At 35.8% G+C, this 24,200-nt stretch overlaps 4 protein-coding genes across 13 annotated transcripts; all 4 read right to left on the bottom strand.

The window, feature by feature from the left end:
* Positions 1-2,398: 2,398 nt before the first annotated feature.
* On the bottom strand, positions 2,399-2,986 carry LOC100853557 (cyclic pyranopterin monophosphate synthase, mitochondrial). Its single transcript, XM_019225563.1, has one exon. The coding sequence runs from the start codon at positions 2,984-2,986 to the stop codon at positions 2,399-2,401; it is 588 nt and encodes a 195-aa protein (XP_019081108.1).
* On the bottom strand, positions 2,875-12,507 carry LOC100258626 (lysine-specific demethylase JMJ27). 10 transcript variants are annotated; one of them, XR_002031997.2, is made up of 15 exons: positions 11,706-12,381; positions 11,210-11,281; positions 10,919-11,049; positions 10,599-10,698; positions 10,308-10,440; positions 10,156-10,219; positions 8,816-9,599; positions 8,092-8,421; positions 6,736-7,440; positions 6,587-6,659; positions 6,411-6,496; positions 5,983-6,102; positions 5,275-5,345; positions 3,573-3,692; positions 2,875-2,989 (listed from the first exon to the last, which is right to left on the bottom strand). XR_002031997.2 is itself a non-coding variant. In XM_019225713.1 (15 exons), exons 1-15 carry the CDS (start codon positions 12,138-12,140, stop codon positions 3,687-3,689), a joined length of 3,204 nt encoding a protein of 1,067 aa, XP_019081258.1. In that variant the 5' UTR covers positions 12,141-12,381; the 3' UTR covers positions 3,056-3,686. The 10 variants fall into 10 exon arrangements, 9 of the variants coding, with proteins under 9 accessions (XP_019081258.1, XP_019081260.1, XP_019081257.1 ...); XM_019225713.1 differs by lacking the exon at positions 2,875-2,989 and adding an exon at positions 4,589-4,682 and having other exon boundaries at positions 3,056-3,692; XM_019225712.2 differs by lacking the exons at positions 2,875-2,989; positions 3,573-3,692 and adding exons at positions 3,896-4,682; positions 12,410-12,507 and having other exon boundaries at positions 11,706-12,264.
* A 2,704-nt stretch (positions 12,508-15,211) lies between these two features.
* LOC100253484 (cytochrome P450 703A2) lies at positions 15,212-17,265 on the bottom strand. Its single transcript, XM_002263929.4, has 2 exons — positions 16,262-17,265; positions 15,212-15,918 (listed from the first exon to the last, which is right to left on the bottom strand). Exons 1-2 carry the CDS (start codon positions 17,204-17,206, stop codon positions 15,280-15,282), a joined length of 1,584 nt encoding a protein of 527 aa, XP_002263965.2. The 5' UTR covers positions 17,207-17,265; the 3' UTR covers positions 15,212-15,279.
* Positions 17,266-19,675: 2,410 nt separating this feature from the next.
* On the bottom strand, positions 19,676-22,475 carry MYC2 (Myc2 bHLH protein). Its single transcript, NM_001281045.2, has one exon. The coding sequence runs from the start codon at positions 21,934-21,936 to the stop codon at positions 20,110-20,112; it is 1,827 nt and encodes a 608-aa protein (NP_001267974.2). The 5' UTR covers positions 21,937-22,475; the 3' UTR covers positions 19,676-20,109.
* Between the last annotated feature and the right edge of the window lie 1,725 nt (positions 22,476-24,200).

Here is a 24,200-nt window from a genome sequence, read left to right as displayed (position 1 = left end):
CTATAATCAATATCAAATGATTCTTAGAACCCATTTAGCAATGATTATAAAAAACACTTTTAATATTTATAATATTTGAAAATTTTTATCATTCTAAGTATTAGAAATATTATAAACGTTTTGTAGAATCATTTTTGAATGCATTTTTACAATCTGTTTGATAGTGATTTATACACTTTTATAGTTTATTTGATAGTGATTTTAGAAAAGTTTTTTAGTCTTAAATTTTTTTATTATTCTTTGTGTTAAAAGAAATTTAAAAATGTCCTTAAAATCATTAATAAAACACATTCTTCATGATGGGTTACAAGTGACACTGATCCATACATAAATAATAATAAAAATATGTTAATTTAAGAGAGGAAAAAGAAAAGCAAACAGGTTTTGATATTTTTCCAAGCAACCGACAAAAAAGGAAAGTCACTTCCCTCTTCAAGGAGACAGGTGCCATACTCAGAGAAAGCAAAGCCCATGTTGGTTGGGCCCACAGTGCTGTCTGGGCCTACAATGAAGTGAAGGTTCGGGCCCACCACACCTCACCGCCTCGTTTGTTATTCTAGATCTCGCTCATCGCCGCTGATCACGCAACTCAATTATTGCTCGTGCATGCCAGCACCGCTCTGCTCCTGCAATATCCACTTAGGGGCTGCCACGTAAGTAAAAGATGAAGAAACAACCCTAAACCAACGTTCACTCCAACTTTAGAGATATTGGTTAGATTAGTCTCGCATTGGATTCAAAATTCATTTATAATATTTTTTTTTAAAAAAAAAATTATATATTTATATCAAAATTTAAATAATAAATAAGATAATAATAAAAAGGTAAAAATAAATTTATTATTTAATAATTTTAAAAAATTAAAAATATATATATTATTATAAAGGACAATAAATATTATAAAAATATTAACTTAAATTCAAATTAGGCTTCGATTTTACAAAACTTGGATCCCGATTTGAATATAAAAAATGATTATGCAATCCGTCCAAACATCGAGTTAGGCTCTGGTCAAATAAGACTAACCCACCGAAATTGTCCCTCTACAATTGTCAACCTTAAAAGTTATAAAATTACATTATAATCTTATAAATTTGATAAAATAAAGGTATTAATTAATTTAAAAGGTTCCTTTAAAAAATTAAAATTAAAACGCTCACACCCGAACACTGATGCAGGTTACCTATATTTACAGTAGAATTTCCGTGATTCAGAAAATTTTCCAAATACTAAAGTATTTAAAAATTAATTTTAAACATTAAAATTAAATTAATGGGTAGCTAGAAATTTAAGATAGGTAGCACAAGGACACCACTCGAATTTAAATACCATAGTGAAGTGTTGTAAGTGGATTGGTGACATGTGATGTGAGAAAAATTTATGACGTCCAATTGCCAACACCTAGAAATGCATGGTCAAGGCAAGGTGGATAGGCATCAGTGCTCACTGTGACTAGTTTTAAGGTTTTTGGGTTTTTATTTAAAGCCGAATAAGACTACGACTTTCGGGAAGTCACCCGTCTTAGTACTATTATCATGCAAGTGTGCGCCGTGTAAGAAAAGGAATATCCATCTTGTACTAATTATATAAGTGTGCTTAATTATAAAGCTTGCTTTTAGGGTTTTTTTAAAGTCGTGTAAGCCAGGAATTTCGGAAAGTCACCCATCTTAGTACTACTCTCATGCAAGTATGTATAATTATAAAGTTTAGTTTTAAATTTTTAGGGTTTTTTCCTTAAAGCCGTGTAAAATGAGGACTTTCAGGAAGTCATCCATCATAGTACTAATTTCATGCAAGTGCATTTAATTATGAAGTTTTGATGGGATCCGATGCATCACTATTAGCATAGTTGTGAATCTTGTGATTTATGGGTCACTCTAAACAAGGATTTACAACTACATTTTCAATCAAAAGAAGAGCTAAAAGGAAAATGAGCCTTCTAAGGCTGTACGGATGCCATCTAATTCATAGAAAAATGGTATCTTTGTAAGGTGTCTTGGCACAATCACCACCAACTTATAGTTGAAAGCAGCCTGTTTCTTAAACAGTTGAGGGTGAGCATTTCTTAAAAGCAAAAGGGAAGAAAAAGAGGACTCTAGTTGGAAAAGAAAGATAGAATGTAGGACATCACATCAGGGGAAAGAAGGATATGGAAGTAATAACCAGAAGATTAAACCTTTGGACCACACCAAAGTAAAGTTTTTTTCCCCAAGAGGAAACGAAATCAAGACCATTCTATATTTGAAGGGTGAAATTTTCAAGAGTAACAATTCTATGTTGGTGATTGACCTTGATGATTGTGTTTTCACTAATGTCAAGAGAACAATCAAAGACCGATGATCATTGGCAAACATTAAATTGAATATGAACTTGTACCTAACAGTGTGTTAGAGGTCCATCACTCCTTTCTAGTCCAGTCCCCACTCTTGCCACCAGTTTTATGCTCAAGTTGTATGCCTGTGATCTGAATATCCTTCGAAGCAGCCTTGCACATATCGTATACTGTTAAACCAGCAATGGACACAGCTGTTAGTGCCTCCATCTCAACCCCGGTTTTCCCAGTGGAAGCTGCTTCCCCTACTATGTCAACACTAAAGTCATTTGGGTTCAATGTCAGATCAACGCAGACATGAGTCAGGATAATGTTGTGGCATAATGGGATCAGGCTGCTAGTCTGCTTTGCTCCATTTATTCCAGCAATTTTTGCCACACTAAGAACATCTCCCTTGGCCATTTGGTTAGCTGAAACCAAATCGAACACCTTCTTGCCCAGAATTACTTTGCAACTAGCGGTGGCAGCTCTCTTAGTACTTTCTTTAGGTGTGACATCCACCATTTGAGCTTCCCCTTTGCTGCCAACATGGGTCAGGCCAAGTCCACTCCCGCCCATTTTTGGAGACACAAACTGATGTTCTTGAGCCATAAAATCTTTGCTAATAGAACTGGAATGACTAGTTGAGGATGGTTCCCCAAAGACCGACTCCATTTCCTGATACAGGGATCATCACATAAGAAGGAGAAGATGGGACAATGTCCCACCTCAGCCATGTATTGCTTCACTCAGAGAGAAAACCCCATATTGAATATTGATTTGCGGAATGATTAATTAAGTAAAATTCTCTTAGATATGACTACATTCAATTTAAGCTGCAATCGTCTAGTTCAATGATAAACTTTCAAGCAAGCACAAATGCAGGGGTTCACCCATCTTAGGACCAAACTTTGCCAGGAGCAACACAGCATAATGGTGGTTTTGGATTCAAACCTCTATCTGCTTTGTCTCCATTCAGGTTCTAATTGAAATTTCTACAAAAACCATTGATTTCATATGGGTGAAATTTCAGACAACCAAGCTTCCACTAAAGGAACATATGATGGAACATATTTTCCCTTTCTTCAATATCATCAAATCAATTCCATTTCCGTCTTTTCACATGAACTCATGCCACTATCTCATTATTCCATCACGCTACCGTCCACTTTCTCACAAAAAAAGGAACCACCCACTATCGCACTGTTCTAGCTCAGTACACCACCATAAAAATAAATAAATAAAAAGGGGAGCACATTACCTTATTGAGCTCAGCAATGGCGCTGGCAATATCATGGCCACCATGACTGCAAAAGCACCTCCTCGAGAGATTCAACGCCCGAAGCAACATGAGGCGTGCGATTTGCAAAACCCTTTAGGCCTATAGAGAACCCCATAAATTCAAATGAGCAAGGAAGAGAAAGTACATCAAGTTAATCATGAGAAAGGCAATAAAGACTGAGGCATTTCTACAAACATGTAGAGGGCATGCACCATATGACTGTGAGATTCTCAAAAGTAAATCATGGTGCTGTGTTTTTATAGAATAATTGATTACAGAGAGCATTCAGATAATGAATTTACTGGAAATTTGTACTTTCGATTTGCGAAGAAACCGATCGCGTGAAAGAAAGTTGAAAATTGGGACTTCCCCGTAATTTTTTGAAGTCGAGAAACTTTCCGGGTTGTTTTTGTACTTTGCCCTGGCGTCTTAAATTCTAGCGCGAATTCGAAGGCCTCAAAACGTCGTCGTTTGGATGAATCGAGTAGTTTGGGAGTACCGGTTGACACAATATTTTGGAAAAATAAAAATCTAAAAATTTGTTTTGATTTTTAAAAATAAATATATAATAAATTGCAATTTTCTTTTACCATTTTTAATTTTTAAGACGTTTGATTTTGTAAAATTTATGAAAAGATGAAGACCAAAATTCTCCATATGTTAGGTTTTTAGGACCAAAAATTCCAAATTGGCATGAAAATTCTTAGGTCCTTTCCGCTTGTATGCCAAAATTTGGTTCGTAACCCCACTGGTATGAGAATGTAGTCAGCTTTTAAAGTAGTCCAATTTCCAAGGAATTTTCTTTCTTCTTTAAACTGGCTTGTGCCCATTTCAAGAGGAAACTTCGGGATCGTGAGTGGATTTTTCCGAGAAAGTGACAAATACGTTATATGTTTGGAAGTCCATCAATAATGGGTTTTTGCTTTTCTATTTTTTAACTGTCACGAATGATTCCACCTGCTTTATGGACGGTTCAAGAAAGTGATGATAATTACCCACAAAGTAAAATCAAAAGCATATTCCCGTAGAAAGCGTAATGGGAAGTTCTTTCCGGTGCTTTCCAGCCTTTCCACCACACATCTTTCGATTCTAGAAGATTTAGGAGAAAAATCAGAGAAATTACCAGGAAAAAATATTTTAATAAAAAATAAAAAATTAATTAATAATAAGAAAAATTTTAACTCTTATTAAAAAAAAAGAATAATTTTAATATTTTAAAAAATAATTAAATAAAAATCATCTCATGTAATTTAAATAAAAAACTTCAAAAAAAAAAAGTCACAGTAGGAAACGTCATAATTCAAAATATTTCATAATTCAAATAAAATTTCACGTTGGATTTCACTCTTGTAGTTCTATTAATCCACTAGGAAAATATATTTTTGGTAGGTGAAAGTTGGATAATGTACATAATCTGATTTTTCTAATCAATGCTTCTGCAGACAATTTTTTTTTTTTTTAATAAATTTTATTCTAAAAGGCGTGATAAGGGGGTTTTATTTTTACAAATTTTACTAAGGCTGTATGCAGTTATGAACAAATGGTGTTGTAACATCATTCGGCAAACAGATTAAAGTCTGGTTGTACTAAAGGGAGCTAGCTCAGGAAAACTTTTATTTGAAGAACTTGCCGGGAGGTCAGTTACTATATATGATACACATTGAGCACAAGAAAACCTTACTTGAGATTTGAGATGATTTTCTTAGCTTCTCTTACAGCTGAACTTACAGCATAAAGGGTCATTTTTTTAACCTGCAAAGAGAAGAGAAACTGGTAAAGCTTGATTCCGACATTCAGAAGAATGCATGAAGGGTGATCGGTAGAAGACATGAAACATGGTCAAGTCGGTTATGTGAGTTTTGGATGACTTCTGAGAGGCATATAGAAATGCTTTTATGGAATTCTTGATTATGTGATTTGCAAGGCACATAGCATGGAGCGAAAAAGGCTTCAAAAAGCCGAAAACAATCTGGAACTAGAGACCACTAGAGCCTTCATTTAAGGACAAGACTTTCAAGCACATAAATGATAACTAAATTTGGATCTCCTTAAATCAAATCTATGAAGTTTGAACTGACTAGTGCACATCATTAGATTCAGATTAAGACGATTGGGGTTAACCAAATGCAGAAAACAGAATGATGGAAGAAAGTATCTAGAACATAGCATATATCAAAATAAACTTTTGTTAAATGACTAGATTATGATGATAGGCCAAGAATTATTGCAGAAAAAAAAAAAAAGTCAATATTCCCATAGATATCCTCAGAAATTATAAAATCAGAAAGCATCATAACATCCTAAATAGTTTGAAGCTTGATGTAGCCCAAATAAACAGAAAATAATGGAGATGATGTAATGAAAGACTTTTGAATAAAAAGAGAGGTACCTCCAATTTATCTTCCTTGGCTCTATGGTTTTTTGGGAGTAGACGAAACTCATCAGTTAGCCGAATACATTCTTGAACATTCTCGGGGGATACAAAGTCAAGGGCCACCTTGATGCATGACTAGAAATTTAAAACAGCATTGAATCAACAACTAGATAACACACTTTATCAAGGGAAATAAAAATAAAAATCTTAGTAGCAAAAAGTGGGTAAGGAATTTGAAATATAGGAAGTTGCCATGGGCAACAATACAATATGGCCCAAGGCAGTTCCTATATATTTTTCATTGTTTGCTTGTCTTTCCTGTGATTCAGCATGACCTACATGACACCAGTCCATACAGAATCCACATATATCTTGATATGAAAAGTTCATCCTCATGCCTAACTTGCTACACAAAAGAAGCTTGTACTTAGCCAGTGAATTACTTGTCTATTTCTCACTTGATGAGGACACCCTGCTGGAATGAAAACAGCCTCACCAAGGTTTTGCTCAAATGTCCAGGGCTCAACATCTGCAAAGAAAACCAAAGAAGTAATTAGAACTACAGCAGTGTATTTCATATTGCAAGACTTGGCCACACAAGTACAGGGGAGTTTCTTACTGTACTCTTCCTTCAGTTGTTTTTTATGCCTTTCATTCAAGAAAAGGGTCTGATCATGAATAGGATGGATGACCTGAAAGAAATATATAAGTGATTCACATCTCTCTCAAATATGAATATGGTGTATAGAAACAAGTAATGATACTTACAGACTTTATAGGAAGATTATTTATGTGGTGAAATTCCTTTTGGTGCTTTTGCAAGTACTCAATCAACTTAGGAACATCCTGCCTGCGAAAGATGTCCCAAACAGCACCACCATGGACCACAGTTGAATCATCTATATTCTGAAGAGAATCGTTTGTAGTTGTGTCACTAGAAGAGTTCAGGCCATCTTGATTGGATGCATCTTCTTCAGCCATAGTTTCATTCTCAACTTCAAGTCCATTGGCATGATATAAATTTTCAGTGGCAGGACAAGTGGAGCTTGTACCTACCTCATTTCCTGAGGAGGAATCCCTCTCAGCATCATCCCTGCAATTCGAAGGCTGGTATCCTCTCTTTTCAGATCGCGCTGTTACCTTTGCTTTTAGCTTCTCATTCATGTTGCCAGTTGCATTTGACTTGGAGTCTGCATTGTTAACATCTTCATCCAGTTGATCCTTTGTAGGGTGATGTTGAACTCCATTCTCAGTAACAAGATTTGCTATATCACACGGCTTCACCTTTGACTTTTTCTGTTCTGGTAACAAATGGTCCTTCTCAACTATGTTCTCACTTTCATCCACAGCTTCACTTATTCCACCATAGAGTTCATGCAAATCTCCAATAGCATGTTTCTTCTGCATTGTTTTTATTCTTTTATGCTGCCATGGGGCAACCTTCACCTTCGCAGTATGTGTCAGTACATTAACCTACAACCAAAGTAAATGACAATTAGGCATCATGGCTCAAAACACCAAGTAAGACATTTTAAAAAGAATAATGCCCTATTAAATACAATGGACCTAGTTATATGAGAAAGAAAGCATCAGGTTACTGTAATTGTCAGATAAGAATATACCAAATAAAGTTCAAAGTCAAAGTTGTGGCTTGAATACTCTACACAAAATAATTTCACAGAAGACTGGCTGAAGATTAATAAAAAATTCAACATTCAGTATATTTATTGGAAATGGTGGATTCTTGGGCATAACAGTTGCCCTATAAGATGGAGAGTAGGAAGCACACCCAAACTTGAGGGAGGAAATGCAGTATGATGGGGGCACAAGTAAGAAGCTCCAGAGTCCCTTGTGGATGAGCCTCAATAAAGGTCCCAGCACAATTGGACGTGCCTGGAGCCAACAGAAAACCTCTAGTTGCAAGTTCAGAGTCCAGCCCCTGAAGGGCCTACAGGCCATCAAAAGGGATCTGTAGGCCAGGCGGGCCTCTGCTGCAGATAATAGAGCCCATCACTCCTTCCCAGGTAGATCACAGCTCTTATGGGCAAGGCAAACATCTGACTTAACAAGCAAGTTTGCAACAAATCAGTAGGAAATCTTTCAGAAGTCATTATGAAAACATACCGCATCAGACATGTCACAATGCAGCTTTGTCACTGAATCTCCTCTACCGAGCTCCAAAGGAAATCCATATGCAATATATGTTTTGGGTCCTAAATCGGGTTTCAGGGACTCAGTAGGAAGTTTTGTAGCAATGTTCAAAAAACCTGATTTTGGATCAGTATAGTCACAATATGGGAGTGCTGCAATAAATTCAGCACCATGCCTGGGCAAACGCTCTTCGAATAGAGTTGATGAGGGCCAATCTTTCAGCTTCAACATCTCTGGCCAACCACCCTTATGCATACGACCCTCTAAGTAGCCCGCAAAAAATTGATGAATATTAATCTCAACCTATAGGACAATAAAAATCAAAACCTTAGTTTAGGTTTTAGTAGCTGCAGATATGACAAAACTCCCAAGAAGAGCCTACTGATCGACTCTAACCCACAGTGAAACTGAAAAATTGATTCCAGAGTTCATAGTTATTACCTGAAGATCCCAAATTTTCAAGTCAGGACATAGTTTTACAAGTGTTCAACAGAGCCACTCCAAATAAATAAAAGACTCCTAATTATCAAGACATGACTATTTAATAGAATAATTTCTTAAACTATCTATTATGGTGTCCTCTTAATGCACCATTTCTATGTGTCTATGTGCCAATACATTCAGCGAATTATACTACTCCGGTTACATGACAAAAAAAGGTAGAATGACTAGGGAAAAGTCAGGAAGCATAGCTAACCTCACACCAATCCAGGCAATCTATGGCCTTCACAGTCCGTGTCTCCTCTTTGAACTTTGTTTTTGCACCTGTTTCTCTAAAAGCCCTCCACATTACCATCGGTTCCCAACTAAGGCCAGATGTCTTGTCAAGAACATTTCTGACAATCACAGGTTCCCCTCTCATCCAATGCCTTTGGAAATGCTCAATTTCATCATCAGTAATGTTGACAGCATTTGGGCAGAACAAGAAGTTGTCATGACCATGCTTCCTGAAAGCAGCCTTCCTCATTTCAGAATTTTGTTCACTGTTCCTTCCAGTAACATTTGGCCAGCATAAAGAACAACCTTGAGAAAAATTATGATCTGGTAACTGATAATGGCAAATAAGATCCTCTGAACTCTGAATCAACTTCATTACCCAATTAGCTTTGAAATTGCGTCTCAACTCCAGTATTGCAGTACCACAACCTCCACGCTCTTTTGGAGGGCATGGAATGCTACCATCACCAGTTGCTCTCCAATCAGGAAACTGATTGGAGACATCAGCTTTAGAATCATCAGCAGCAAGCTCCACTTCACTCACTCTACCATTTCGTTTTCTTTTAGTTGTAGCCTTGCTCTTCCCATCTGCGACTTGCCCATGAGCTCTTTCTACAAACTGCTGGTGGGATGTTTCTGCTTCACTTCCTCCAGGCTGACGACCTTCTCGTAGCTCACGACAACATATGAGACAGAGATCATAAGAGCAATCAGGGTTGGGGCAGCTTCTATGAAAATCAACAATGGATGTATTGCAATTATCACTGTCAAATAGGGAGGCGAACTCAGTTAATAAAAGACAATGTAATAATTCTTATTTCAGGATATCATGCAGAATTCAGGAATAGTGAAAGCCAAAGAAAAAAAAACGAATATGACAACCGTATCAAGACTTATTCATGCTGCTGGCTCTGATCAAACTCAGAACAAGCACAGAATCCCCACTGAGGAAATTAATGCATGACACAGTCATATCCAACATAAAATACAGAAACAAACAGTTGCTAAAAAAAACAAAATCACATCTCAAAATCACATTTACATGTCCACTCCAAACACCATCCTTTCATGCCTAGAGAAGCATGGACACGCTTACTGAGAGGAGGACTAGGTCACTAGGATCAAATACCAGAAAGCCAATGGTTACTCGCATGAACTACCTATATACTTCAACATTTTGATAATTAGAATACTACAAAAATAAAGCCAATAAACAAATAAAACTGGAAGTTAAAATTACAACTGCAAGCATACCAGTAAACACATAAACAAAAATCAAATAAATAAAACTGGGAGTTACAATCACAAATGCAAGCATACCAGTATAATCGTTCATTTTTCTCAAGTTTAGACCTTGTTATATCACTCTCCATCAATTGAACACCTAAACAGAAAAGAAGAAATGATATAAAACTACAAGAACCCCCTATGAAAGTGACACATTCATTAAATCATATATCAAATTATGTTACCTCGTATCTTGGCTTCTATCTCTACTTCAGATTTCTGCTCCTGGTGAACATGCCTGAGAACAGGCAGAGCTTTGAATAGTAAGTACTGCAGTCGCTGCAATTTGACACTGTCATCTAATTCCTTATGATTAGCCTGCCAAAAGAATATATATATATATATATTATGAAAGAGCAGCAAACAAACAAATGAAATGTGGTACAAGAATTTTTCCAGAAATTACGGTAAATATAACAAGAAACTAGAAGAGAGAGAGAGAGGGAGAGAAAGGAGGAGGAGGAGCAGGCATTTACCTTCACAAACAAAACCTCCCGCAGGCAAGCCTTGCAATTACAATTGCCACAACAAAATGGGCATGCACTCTCAATTTCATCTCTTGTTTTTTCAGGGTACCTGTTTCATTTGTTTCAAGCAATGTAGTGTTGTTAGTACAAAATACATCAAATAAGCCAAGCAGCATAAGTCTATTATCAAACTTTTTCAAGCCTAATAAACAGGAATATGGACATCCTAATTATCACATCAAGAGAATCCAGTTCATAAGTTGGTAACCAGAATGGCCAATTATGACTGTTCATGTGATTTTAAGCATATTCCTGATGGAAATGGTTACCATTTTGCAATGCACTCAAAGCAGTAGCGTTTCCTTGTACAGCTGGAACAGTGAACAACACCACTCTTATCATTTCGCTGACATTGATGACACATTAAGCTACCATGCTCTTTGTTCTTATTGAGTTTGTCCTGAAAAGCAAAGCTTATTAGAACAAAGTCCGAGATTCATTATTGAACATTAGATGAAACTGTCAACAAAAAGATAGAACTACAGAATGACTCAAATAAAAGATGCTATCTAATTTAACTTCTGGGAAAGAACAAGGGTCAAAGTTTAGCTCCTCCTTACCTGACCAGAATTCCTTACACCCTTACAATTACTGCCACTATTCTTCTTATTATCACCAAGAACCCCATTTTCCTGTAAAAATTTCTTTTATGTTACCAAAAGTCGCTACTTTCTTATATTCATCTCATTATTTCCTCAAGTTAGCCAATGTGGCATCAATCAAATAATCTCAAAACCATATTCATATTTCATATTATCACCCTCAAATCTTCAAGCCACTGTCTCCTAACCCTCTAATTCCTGCTTCATCAAGCAAATGCCTCTGCAACCTCAATCACTTACTCATGATCATCTAAATTTTAATGTACTCAATTGCAACAATGCAAAGCCAATTGAAAGTATACTATAGAAGCACCAAATTTTCACAATCAGATGCAAATTCAAACAGTTCAATTTTAATTTTCCTTTTTCAAAAGGAAAATATGAATGTGAAAAGACTTCTACAGTAAAACCCTAAATGAATTTTCTGACAAAAAGAATAAAAAAAACAACTCACAGATATTCTAGAACCGGATTTGCTCTGGTCTTCAGTTGAACTCCTCTGTCCTCCGCCGGATTCCGCTTTTCCATTACCGCAGTTAGACTCAATTTTATCTGAATTAATATCCACAATCCGGTTCACTCTATCCTTTTTAGTGATAGGGTGTCGTTTGCGCAGGTCTTTCACCAGAGTCGAATTGTCATCTGATCCATCGCTGTCGGACTCTTTCCTCCTCCTCCTCTTCTCACCGGTCCTCTCTCCACCACCGCCACCGGCGAATTCTCCAGAACCGCTTATCTTTCCTTCTTCTCTCTCCCTCTTTTTCCTCTCGCTTTGATTCTTTATCTGCAAACAGTGCTTCTCACAGTACGATTTCCCCTTCGACGCCGTCTCGCTGCACCGCCATTTCCCGGCAGATTTTTTGCACCGGAAATCGACGGAGGCTTCCATCCGATCAGAATTAACAGCTGATATCTTTCTCCGGAGGCTATCAGAGAACAGCGGCCGCACAATGGGACCCGGTGATCGGACCAAGAGTCATCAAGTTCGCCGGAGAGAAATCAGAGGTCGAAGTCTGACATCATTCGAAAAAAGGTCATCAATATTAGCGCACAAACAATTGTGAATTTCAATTCATTCTCATTTGATACTGAGATCAAAGGATGAAACCACCTGAAAAAAAACTAATAATAATAATAATAAATAACCAAAAAACATACGAAGTTTGAACAACTGCTGAATCTAGAAGAACAGGTGGTGTAGAAACTGTATTTTCGCGAGTAAAAAAAACCATGCACTCGCTGCTTAAAATGGACGCGTTTAATTGAAATATTAATTCTATTATTAACTGAAATTAAAAAATAATAATAATGAAAACTGAAATAAAATAGACGTGAAAATGAAACATTAATTTTTATTATTAACTGAAAAAAAATAAAAATAAAAATAGAATAATATGAAAATATTTTTTTTTTACTTTTTATGAATTCATTATCTTAATCATTTTTAAGACTTAATATATTTTTTTAGTATTTATTTTTAAACATAACTTTCTTAATATTAATTTTTTAAAATTTTCTTTTAATATTAAATATTTTTATTTTACAAATCTATATGATAAGTTTTTACATTAAAATTTTTTCAATCATTTTTATTTTTATTTCATCATGTAATTGATAAAGTTTTTAAATGAATAAATTATTTAATCTTAAATATATTATTTAATATTAGATTTATAAAATATTAGTATAAATTTATTGAATTAAGTTTGCGGTTTTTCTACAAGTCAACTACTAAAGACATACTGATGATGTGTCATGTACGCTTATACGAGGCAACTCGATTTGCCTACGTGGCAGTAAGCTGAACATGCATCATCAATGCATGTACTTTTGGGCACCACCCTGTGGCCACGTCACTACTTGTGAGGACGACAACCCAAGATTCAACATGAGTATATAAGAGTTTTTTTTTTTCCGAACTTTTTTTCTAAAAAATAAAATTGATGTAGATTTTGTTTCAAATTTTTAGAATTTCTAGAATTATTTTTTTTTGTTTAGGAAGAGATAAAATATTTACAAATTCTATTAGAAAAATTTTAAATTAAGTTAGTATTTATTTTTTGACAGAATGAAAAACTAAAAGTAACATATTAATTGACATAAGATCGTATCAATAATTTTTTCAAATCTTTTCAATGCTCCTTTTTCATTTTGTTTTATATTATCCGCTAGATTTTCGACATCAAGTTTACTATAAATTTTTACTTTTTTCCTATATGCTAAAGTTTTTTTATCAGTTAGAAAACATTAGAGCCTAAAAATCTAGGCCTCGTGAATTTGTAACCAAAATTTCTCACATTTAAAGGGTTTGGTTTTTATCTTTATATTAATTTTGTCTAAGTGCAAGATCATAGGTCCATAATCAAACTCCCATTATGAGTAAATTTTTAACTTTAGCATCCTAAAAGAAGAACACTATTAATTATTTACAAGAACTTTATCGAACTTTTCAAAAATTAACAAAGAGTTATGTTTATTATTAAGAATGTGTTTGGTTGTGATTTTAAAAAGTGTTTATAATCTTCTTAACACTTAAAAAAAATTATTTTTCAAGCATAAAAAAAAACTAAAAACATTTCCTAAAATTACTATCAAACGCACTCTAAAAATATGTTTAGTAATGATTCTATAAAACATTTCCAATCTTTCTAATACTTAAATGATAAAATTTTTAAAGTGTTAAAAATATTATAAACGTTTCCTAAAATCAGTATCAAACAGACTCTAAATTGAGTATAAAGTAAACTAAATGATTTGATGAGTCTTAATTTTTGTTTTCAATAAGAACAAAATATCAAAAGAGCATGACCTTTTTATAACTTTCAAACTTAGGGACACGAAATCAGGGTGACCAAGCCCTCTAACATCCAAAGCAACCTATGTCACAAGGTGAGAACAAACTATTCAAGGACTTCTTGTCCACTTTTTCCTTTTTCTTATTCTCTTAAGTTTTTGGTTCTTTCCTTAGCTTTAGTTCTCCACTTTGGTAGGACTTTAATCCATGGTTCTTATTCCCTTCCAAAATAATTCCTCTCGCAGACTTGTCATTTCCACCATCTACATCATTTCAGTTCATAATCTTATTTCCAACTTTCTTTTCCAATTATAGGACACTCTTTAAGGTTGTAATAAACAAAACCAGATCCAAAACAAGAAGGTTTTGAATTTAAGTTTATAGTTTTAAACTTAAATTTAAAACTTGGCTCTATTAAAAAAAGGCCTAAAAGGTGGGATCGAACTCATTATTAAGATAGCATATCTAACCCAAATGAAAGCCCACAAGAAAAAGAACCCACCCAAAACTAACACCCTTAGCCCAAGTCCCATACCCATTAGTTAATCGACATAAAAATTAATTATATTTTATTGAAGAATTTGCTCCAAAATTCATCATCAACTTAAGTTCTTTATGAGTGTAATAGCAAGAAAATTTAACGTATGTTTACAAATTGTTCTTGAAAATAATTTGATCTTATTTAGAACAAAAAACATTTTTCTAAGTTAAAATACTCATAACTAAAAATAGTATTTTAAAATTTTATTTCCTAAACAAATTATTTTTTAGAATAAATTCGAGATATTTGAAAGTATTTTGGTAGAACATTTTTAAAAATTAATTGAAAATATGAAGAATATTTTATAAACTTTTCTCTCAATAAATCAAAATATTATTTTTTATATTAGAATTTCTAAACAATTTTATTTCTTAAAATAATTGAGACACCTTCAAAATTATAGTTTTAGCTTTCATTTTAATTTTTAAATAAATTTAAAAACAAAAAAAAAATCTCAAATTAAAGTCTTAAATATCTTTTTTTTTTTTTAAATACCTCATCAATCACATTAGATCTTTTGATAAGGGGCTTTGAGTACTTTTACTTAATACTTTTTATTCATATTAGTTTGGTAAAATCAAACATTACTCAGCTCAAGCATTTAATTCTAAAATTATAATCACAATTAAAATAAAAAAGATAGCCATTTTTCGATGATAAGTTCAAAATACAAAAAATATGAAAGGCATATAATCATTTGTACATATGGGCCGCCAGTCGAGGGCTTGCTATGGCCATCAAGGGCTGGGCCTTGGGCATTGTCATTCCATAAACTTCTCTAGTATCAATATCTTCGGGCCGAAGCCCATCAGGCGGGGCCCAATCAAAACAGTGCAAGAGCCTAGCCAATGCCATCAAAACCAGCGTCACACCGAGCGGCGCGCCGGGACACTTTCTCTTCCCGGCACTGAAAGGCAGAATCTTGAAATCGGCTCCGTGGCTTATCTCGACTCGGCTCCCGTCAGCGGGCCAGTGCCTCTCTGGCCGAAACTCCTCGACATCGGGCCATAGCGAAGTGTTTCGGCCCAGCCCATGAGTGTTGATGAAGACACGTGTCTTCGCGGGAATGTAGTAGCCGTTGATGGTGGTGGCGCGTGTGGACTCGTGTGGGATGAGGAACGGTCCAGCAGGATGCATGCGGAAGGTCTCGCGTACGACGCAGCGCAGATAGTTAAGGTGGGGAAGGTCTGATTCAGAGACCATTCGGTGCGGGCCCACAACCGAATCGAGCTCATCTTGGATCTTGCGGAGGACACGCGGATGCTTGATCACTTCCGCCATCGCCCATTCGTTGGTCACAGCGGATGTATCTGTTGCCGCAGCTATCATGTCCTAAAGCGAAATGAAAGAACATACTCGAGATTGAAAATGGCAGTCACTTAAAAATAAAAATAAAAATTGTTTAATATTTTATTTTTAACATTAGCAATTTAATATTTTTTTTATTTAATTCTATCTATTTTTATTAAATAAATAATTTTTTGACAAAAAAAAATGATAAAAAGAAATAACTTTGTAGAGATTTTTAATTTTATTTTTTTAATAATGTTGCAAAATTAGAAATAATCCAAAATCTTCAATTACTCCTTAAAAAATGTTTACATTTTCCGTATTTTGAAAATAAAAATTAATTAATTAATGTATTGTATATTCAAATGTGAAGAGAGGGTTTCACCTGCATTAGAGCCTTGATCTCCACATCATCCATGTGGCGTTTTCCATTTTCACCAGGCAAAGACAACAAAACATCCACAAAATCCATCTCTCCACCATCTTCATTTCCTCCAACCCCATTTTTCTTCTTCTCCTCTCTCATTCTTCTATGTTCTTCAATGATCTTCATGTGAAACTCATCGACCCTCTTCTCCACTTCTCTCATCTTCTTCTCACATCCATAAAACAAGTCCACCCACCTCCATATTGGAAGATAATCACCCAAATATATAAAGCCCAATAGCCAAAATAGCTCATGGGTTATGTGCATGAACTCATGGGCCTCTTGTGGGCCTGCTGACTCCACCCCAAAGTATTGCTTCCCAAGCAACATCCTAGTCACATTATTCATTGAAAATGCCCCCAAAACCTCCCTCAAGTTAATGGGATTTCGGGTTCGGGCTCGGGTCCATACATCTTGGACTAGGTATTGTGCCTCATGGGCCCGATGATTCACAAACGACTCAAGCCGCTTTGTTGTTAGTAGGTGTTCCATGCAGATCCTTCTCATTCTTTTCCAATGTGGGCCCAATGGAGCCAAGGCAACATCGCCGCACCCATATGCCAAATGGATGGCGGCAAGGGTCCGTGGTCGAGAGGCAAAGATGTCATCTTTTCGGACAAGAATTTCACGGATGATGTCCGGGTCGTTGGTGGTGATGGCATCGACGGTACCAAGGCGAAGGTAGACTAATGGGCCATATTTGTTGCAAAAGGAGGCTAGGTCCCTGTGGGGGAGTTGGCCCAATTGGAAGAGGTTTCCAACTATGGGCCACCTTGGTGGGCCTGGTGGAAGGATTCTACTCCTCCTCATTGAAACTCCGATGAGCCATTGGCGTATGATCAAGGCCACTAGGGCTAAAGAGAAGAGAGTTGAAACAAAGGTGGAAAGGTCCATGATGACCATGAGAAGCCCACAAGAGAAAATTAAGCCCAAGATTCCTATATTCCATATTGGAGAAGATGGGAGCTTAGGACAACAATTTATGGTTGTTTAACCCTCTAAATTGTCGAATTTAAAAATGGTTTATCGGTCATCATGATCTTGGCATGGATTTGTTACCGGGTTGACATGTCAAACATAGATTGGTGGGTTCGCATCCATGTGGCTTGAAGTCAAGTCTTCATTGGTAGGTAGCATGGTTGGTGGGGGACGCGATGAATGATGTTCTCCTACTTCAAAGAAACGGCATGAGTGTGTTTCCTAACAAGAGAATTCATGGTAGAGGAAGAGTAATGGGTGCATGACCACATACTTTCTTACAATGTTTTTTCAAAACACTTATTTGAAAAAAGGTGATCAAAGTTTAGTGAAGATTATTCAAAATATTCAGTCAAAGTTATTAACTTTGAATCATTCAGTCATTGATGAAAAAGAGAAAAAGGCAATTTAAAAAAAAAATTGAAATATTAAATACTTTTGTGAAAGAATTTAAGCATTTTATTAAATTACTTTTTAATAAAATGGTTACTTTAAATCACTCATAAATTGCTTTAAATTCCAAAAATGGTTATTTTATTATTATTATTATATTTATTTATTTTATAATTAGGCTTAATAATTATTATTAGTGTTCAAGATTCTCACCTTTGACTAGATTTTCAAGTAAAAGAAATTGAAGTCCACCTCCAAGCCTTTAGTCCATTTGGAGCCTAAGAAACGTGCTTACCAAACACCACCCATTGTGGGTCTGTTCCTAATTTTGGTGTTTGGACTCTACTACCCAAGAATTCACCAATAACCCAATGCCACGTGTACTGCATAATTTTGTTTTTTTTCTGCTTTCCCAAATTTCTAATCCGGTAAAGTAGACGCAAAACAGTTCAGTGGGGGCCACCAATCACGGAAACGAATAGGGTTTATAGATATGGAATGGAGTATGGCTTTGACCAGGCCACGTAATATCAACGACATTAGCCATTAGCCATTTGGAAGTGTGTGGTGTGCTTTTAAACGGAAAAGAAGGACACATGGGAACAAGTGTATTTAAAGAAAGGTGAGCAAACGGGAATGAGTAATGAAAAGGGTGTGGAGGAAAAATGAAATGTGGGCCAAAAGAAAAAGCTTGTGGTCCTCTCCACCCCCTTTTTAACCAAGAATAAAATCTCAATATTGAATGTAACGTCAGTACGAAGTTAAAATTTTCAAATTTTTTTAAATTAAAATTATTATAATATAATACTTTTATAAAATTAATTAAATAAAAATCTACTCATTTAAAATAAAAATAACAATAAATTTTTCTCCATCATTTAAAGGTTTACTTGGTTTCCATTTTTAATGGATTTGTTTGAATTGGAAATAAATATCTGGACTGATTTTTCTTGGAGGAAAACTACTTTCTCCCTTCCCAAACATTCTCCCACAAACTACTCACAAAAGAAAAAGAAAGATAAATGGATTTTGGCAAATTACTTTTTCAACATTCTCTTCCACGGGGAACATTTATGACCAGTAAATCTTCCATCGTCCATCTTCCACCTCAACTCAACTAACAACCTTGAAATCAAAATCTTACTAAAAAGGAATGATGATTGAAAATCCCTAATTAGCCCCACAAGGAACATTCAAGGAAGATCAATAAATAAACATGGTACAACAACCATGTGTATCTTCAATATTCCTGGTATAAAGCTACAAATAACTTTATTCTATTTCAAACATCAATGGTCATTATACTTGTAACAGTCTCTTCATTTTTCCTTTTTCCTTTGTCCTTTTTCCCCCCAAGAGATACCTCAATACCTTGTAATAGTAGAAAAGGGGACATTAAAAGGATGGCCTAGAATTTCACAACAGCATATATTCTCTCCCAGTTCTTCACCTCCATCAGAACAAGTCCTACTTGTTTGTTTCTCAAGAAAACTAAAGAGGAAAAGGTGAAAAACAACACAAAAAAGTTTTTCAACTCTGGGGGCTTATACCATGTTGGATTCAGATTGTAAAGTCACATTCCTTGCTGGCTCACAGACATACTAGTCCAAATATAAGAAAATCAGATTCAAAGCCGCGTTAATCAACAAGATTTTTCAGGGAGGGAGGAACAGGCACACGAAGAGGCTTACCTCAAGCTGATGCGGTTTCCGGGAAGCTGGCTGTGTTTGGGTCAAGGATGGAGACCCATTTCTTCGCCCACCTCAAAAGCATGCTGGTTGTTGCGAGACCAAATGATAATCACTAGAAAGCGACAGGAGTGTGGGACACAAGAAGATAAGTGAGAATCAGGTTTAACACGTTTAACAGTAAGAAAACGCGGAAATGAGCATCCTGAAGATAGTGCAGGACAGGACAACCTGAAAATTTATCATAGTGTGTACAGGACATTCAAAGCTAGGAGGATGAAGATTAAAACCCAGAAGTGGGAAACAAGAATCAGAAAATCAGCATCATGCTTTGTGAAGAAAGTTGTGATTGTATAGTACATTCAGCATGAAATCCCAGAAGGGTGGTGTGGGAATGGCAAAAGGGAGACAAGAATCATCAAGAATGCATCCGTTTAAAAAAACAAAACAAATTTTTCAGGCATCTTAATAAACAACAATTTGAGAGTTAAGCTTACAAATTTAAAAGACATTGCAAGATGAATACTTCCTTATGACAGAATATGTATACTATAAACAAACATAAGAAAATTTGCTGCCCTACTTGGTTAATAGCTAGTTATTTTCTAAGTTCTAGCTGGTGCGGCCGTTCCTTTTTATCATCCCCTGCTGTATATCAAAACCTTGGCAGAAGCTTTCAAATAGGTTCTTAGGTTTTTCTTGACTACATAATACATCTAGAGACTAAGTTAACTAGGGTTCCCAGTGTTACCCAACTGATGATGACAAGGGCTGTAAAGAATTGGATTCGCGCGAAAATGCAGCTGTGAGCTTTTCCTTCATCAGCTGCTCGGATCCCTGGGACTTGATTACAAAAGTATGGAACACAGTATCATTGGCTGCAGCAAGTTTCGACTCGATCACTGTGATCTGTGCCTCCTTGAATGTTTGGATGACTCTTGATACAGGGTGGGTATCCAGTGGGCAGCTTACTCTCACAATAACTTCATCATTGGCTGCTTGGATATCGACATCAGACGCCTGTATATGAGTTTCTGCCTCGGTGTTAGTTTCCAAAGATAATGCATCTCTTGAAGTGCTCCCAAATTTCTCCCGCTCTGATTCCATGTCCTTGAGTTTCTTCTGGAGCTCGGTGATGTAAGTAATTGCATCTCCCAGCAAGGAGGCTTTGTCCATCTTGGAGATGTTGGGCACAACAGCTCGCAATGCATAAAACCGCTGGTTCAGTTTCTCACGCCTCTGCCTCTCTGCTTCCACATGATTGAGGGGTTCTTCTCTTCCATTTGCAGGCTTTCTGCCCCTTTTCCGGGGCCTCCTTTCATCAGCTGGGCCTGGCCGCTCATCCTTGCATGAAGCCTCGACATCTGAATGCTCAGACTCCACACTAATTGGCCGAGCCAACAAGGTAGACCTTGAAGCAGCCCCTGCAAAATCAATTTGCATCTGCACCTGCTTGGGAGGCTGGAACTGGCTAAGCCGAAACTCCTCTCTAACCCCATTAACCATCTCATGTAGATTATTGATTGGGACCTGAGGACTGTACATTTCTGCCGTACTTGCTGGTTTCACACCCTGCATGTGTGGCCAGCCCGAACCATGAAAACCATTTCTAGTGTTCGTAAAAGGAAGCCTGTTCCCGTTTTGGTAGCTGTCCCATGGCCTCTCTTCTGCCTTTCGAACAGCAAGTTTCTCCCTAAAATGGGAATGACCTGAGTTCAAATCCTGCCCAAAAATCTTTGGAATTCCCTCTACTCGCTCCCCAGTCCCCAGATTGGAAAAAGGGGCACTTTCATTTTTCTTCTCGTTCAACACTGGTAAGGCTGGCTTGCCCCTGATGAATGGCAAATACATCGAGAATGATGATCTTATAGTCTGCAACATCTCTAAGCTTTCAGGTAATGACCTCACAGAACCCAGCTCTACAACCCCAACATCAGTTGGGATTAACACAATGGTCTGAATTCCAGCAGATTTGGCAAGGAATGATCGAACACAATAATCTGATGGAGATTTCAATGCATCAGACAGCCACAAATGCTTCCCAGATCCAAAAGATTTCCCTGGGCCACCTTCTCCTCTGGTAAATGAGAAGTACATGGAAGCGAGAAAAAACATTTCAGTATCAGTGACTCGGTCCAATCCAAAAGCATAACTGTCCTCATCCGAGCCTCCAAACAATGTATGCAGCTTCTGAAGCACCCTTTTCCTCATCCTCTGCTGGGTTTCATCCTCGAGCCGAATATTTAAAATTCGGGTCACTTCGGATTCCTCCCCTTCCCTGGGCTCCCTACAAGACCCATCTCCCCATCCAAGCACCCAATCCCCAGACTTGGACTGTGAAATTTGCCAGAAAATTGCATAATTCCAACTGAAATTGGATGCATTTGGTCGGTCTACGAGATCCGAAAGCTTTGTCTGCAAATTTTCATCACTCCCCACTGCCATTAACAGATTCTCACTCACAACGGAGCTGGTCATCAAGTAATCAAATGCTCGAGTGCCCAAAACAGCCGCCACCATCGCTTTATCCTCCTCCGTCCAAGCCCCTCCTCCCATACCCATTTCAGTTTTCATCTCTCAACCCCAAAATCAGATTAACCAGAAGAAAAATAGTTTACAGCTTCAGACACCCAGTTGAAATCTCAATAAAAACGCCCCAGAAAACCACTCAGCCAAACACCGAAATGAACCTAGTTCCCAAACCCCAACTCAGTTTTCAGTTCCAACCCCCAAAAACAACAATACCCACAAAAAGAAAATGCCTCGAATCTCCAGACCCAGGTCAAATCCCCACCCTAAAAACCGCTTAAATCAAGAAAACCCCTGCCCCTTCTCTGTAATTTCAAATCCAACGCATTCAACCAAAGAACAAAAGAACACAGTTCTCAAACCCACGTCATACCCAAACTTTCAGATCTCCCAAACAACAAACCTACGTTATCAGTAGCACACAACAGAGCAAAATCAATCCAAAAAACAGCAGAATTGAAATAATATACAGACCAGTTCTGACGGAAGCATGGTACCACACTGGTCCGGACTGGCAGCCACCTAAATAACAATCCTCACGTACTGTAAATTTTCCGGGAAAGTGACGCCTTACTTTAGGAAATTTTCCCGGAAAACAAACACAAGCACCCTTCTCTCTTTCTAGCAAAGTAAGAAAGTACAGAAGAGAAGAGAGATGGGGAGGTTTGTTTCTGCGCTCTAAATCCTAACTGCAATTGGGAACCATGGTTAGTAAATTAGGGTTTAAAAGTAACCATGGTTAAAAGTCCTATGGTTGGGAGTTGAGAAGTAGTCGGCAAGGATTTTGTGTACTTCGTTATATAATAAAATTTTAAAATAAGTTTGAAAATATTAATATGATTTTATTTTAAATTATTTTAATTTAATTAAAATAATAAATTTTAATTTTTATGTTTTTCATATGAAAAATGTGTGAATTTCATTTCAAAGGCATCCAATTGTAACATGCTTCAACTCAAACCCTTTTGTTTTTTCAAATCTATTTTTTAGGGTTTTGGATCTCGAGATTTAAATGGATAGAAATTGAATTTCGAGTAAAATTTATTTTAAAATTTGTCTTTTACTAATTTATTATGTATGATTAATTCATGATGTTGCAGTACTAAGTTGTGTTATATTTTATGGTATATTATTAAATTTGTTTTATCGAAAGTATCATAATTTAAAAAAAAATATATTCGAATAATTCATACAAATCGATTAATGGTATGGACGTTACGAGTCCAATCAAAATCACTAAAGTTAAACCAATTCCACATTCAAACGTGTAATCATATTAGTGTTACCTATTGATATTTTAAAATTTTCGTATCCAATAATATTTTTTTATTAATGTTATTTTGCACATTTATAAAGTAACTAAAGATTTGATTGAAAAGCACAAACATTCGACAATAACAAAAAAAGTAACACGAGCAAACAATTTTTATTGAACATCAACAAGTTATAAAGTTTATCAAGAATAAAAAAAATAAAAAATAAATAAAAAGAAAAAAAGAAAAAGAAAAGAGAACCTCTAGAAAAGCGAAACGTTTGTGGAGTTTGAGGTATCAAGTAAAGTAATTTAATCGAAACTTAAAACAATAATCAAATGCCATGGCCCTTAATTGAGTAGAATCTAAGGCAAAAAAAAGTTGAAAATGATGCGTACCAAGGTAAGTGGGCTCATTTCATTTTACTAGCTTTTTTATTAAATATTTATAAAAAATCATTCTTCTTTAGGGTACAAATATGGGTCCACCGTTTTGCCCTTTGTGTCTATGACATTTTTGATTTTTTATAGGACGTTTTCACATTGCTAGTTCAATTAAGGACACCCAATTCATATTTTTCTTATGGTGATGTTACATTTGAGCAACCCTCTAAAGGAGGCCACAGTAGACCATCAATAGACCATTGGTGAATTTTCAAAATTTATCTTCTTTATTAAACATTGTGTACACACCATGCTTCAATTCTAAGATATTAATACCATACCATACCATTACATTATAAAAAAATAAAAATAAAATATTATGACCGTGTGATTTTAAAAATATTTTTTTATTTTAAAAAAATTAAAAAAACTACTTAAATTTTTTTTTTTAACATTGTTCTTTAGAAATAATTTTAAAAGATAAAATAAAATAAAAAATAATTTTTAAAGAAGAAGTTATAGTTATTTTCACTAGTTTATATATATATATATATATATATAGAAAAGTCTGTTTGATTATGTTTTCTGAAATTTGTTTGACATTTATTATAGGAAATGTTTCTAATATTTATAATACTTGGAAAAAAAAATTTTCAAATATTATAAATTATAA

Source organism: Vitis vinifera, chromosome 15, assembly GCF_030704535.1.
Source record: "Vitis vinifera cultivar Pinot Noir 40024 chromosome 15, ASM3070453v1".
Taxonomy (NCBI): Eukaryota; Viridiplantae; Streptophyta; class Magnoliopsida; order Vitales; family Vitaceae; genus Vitis; species Vitis vinifera.
Note: the sequence above shows the minus strand (reverse complement) of the source record. Positions and strands in the feature narration are given on the sequence as shown.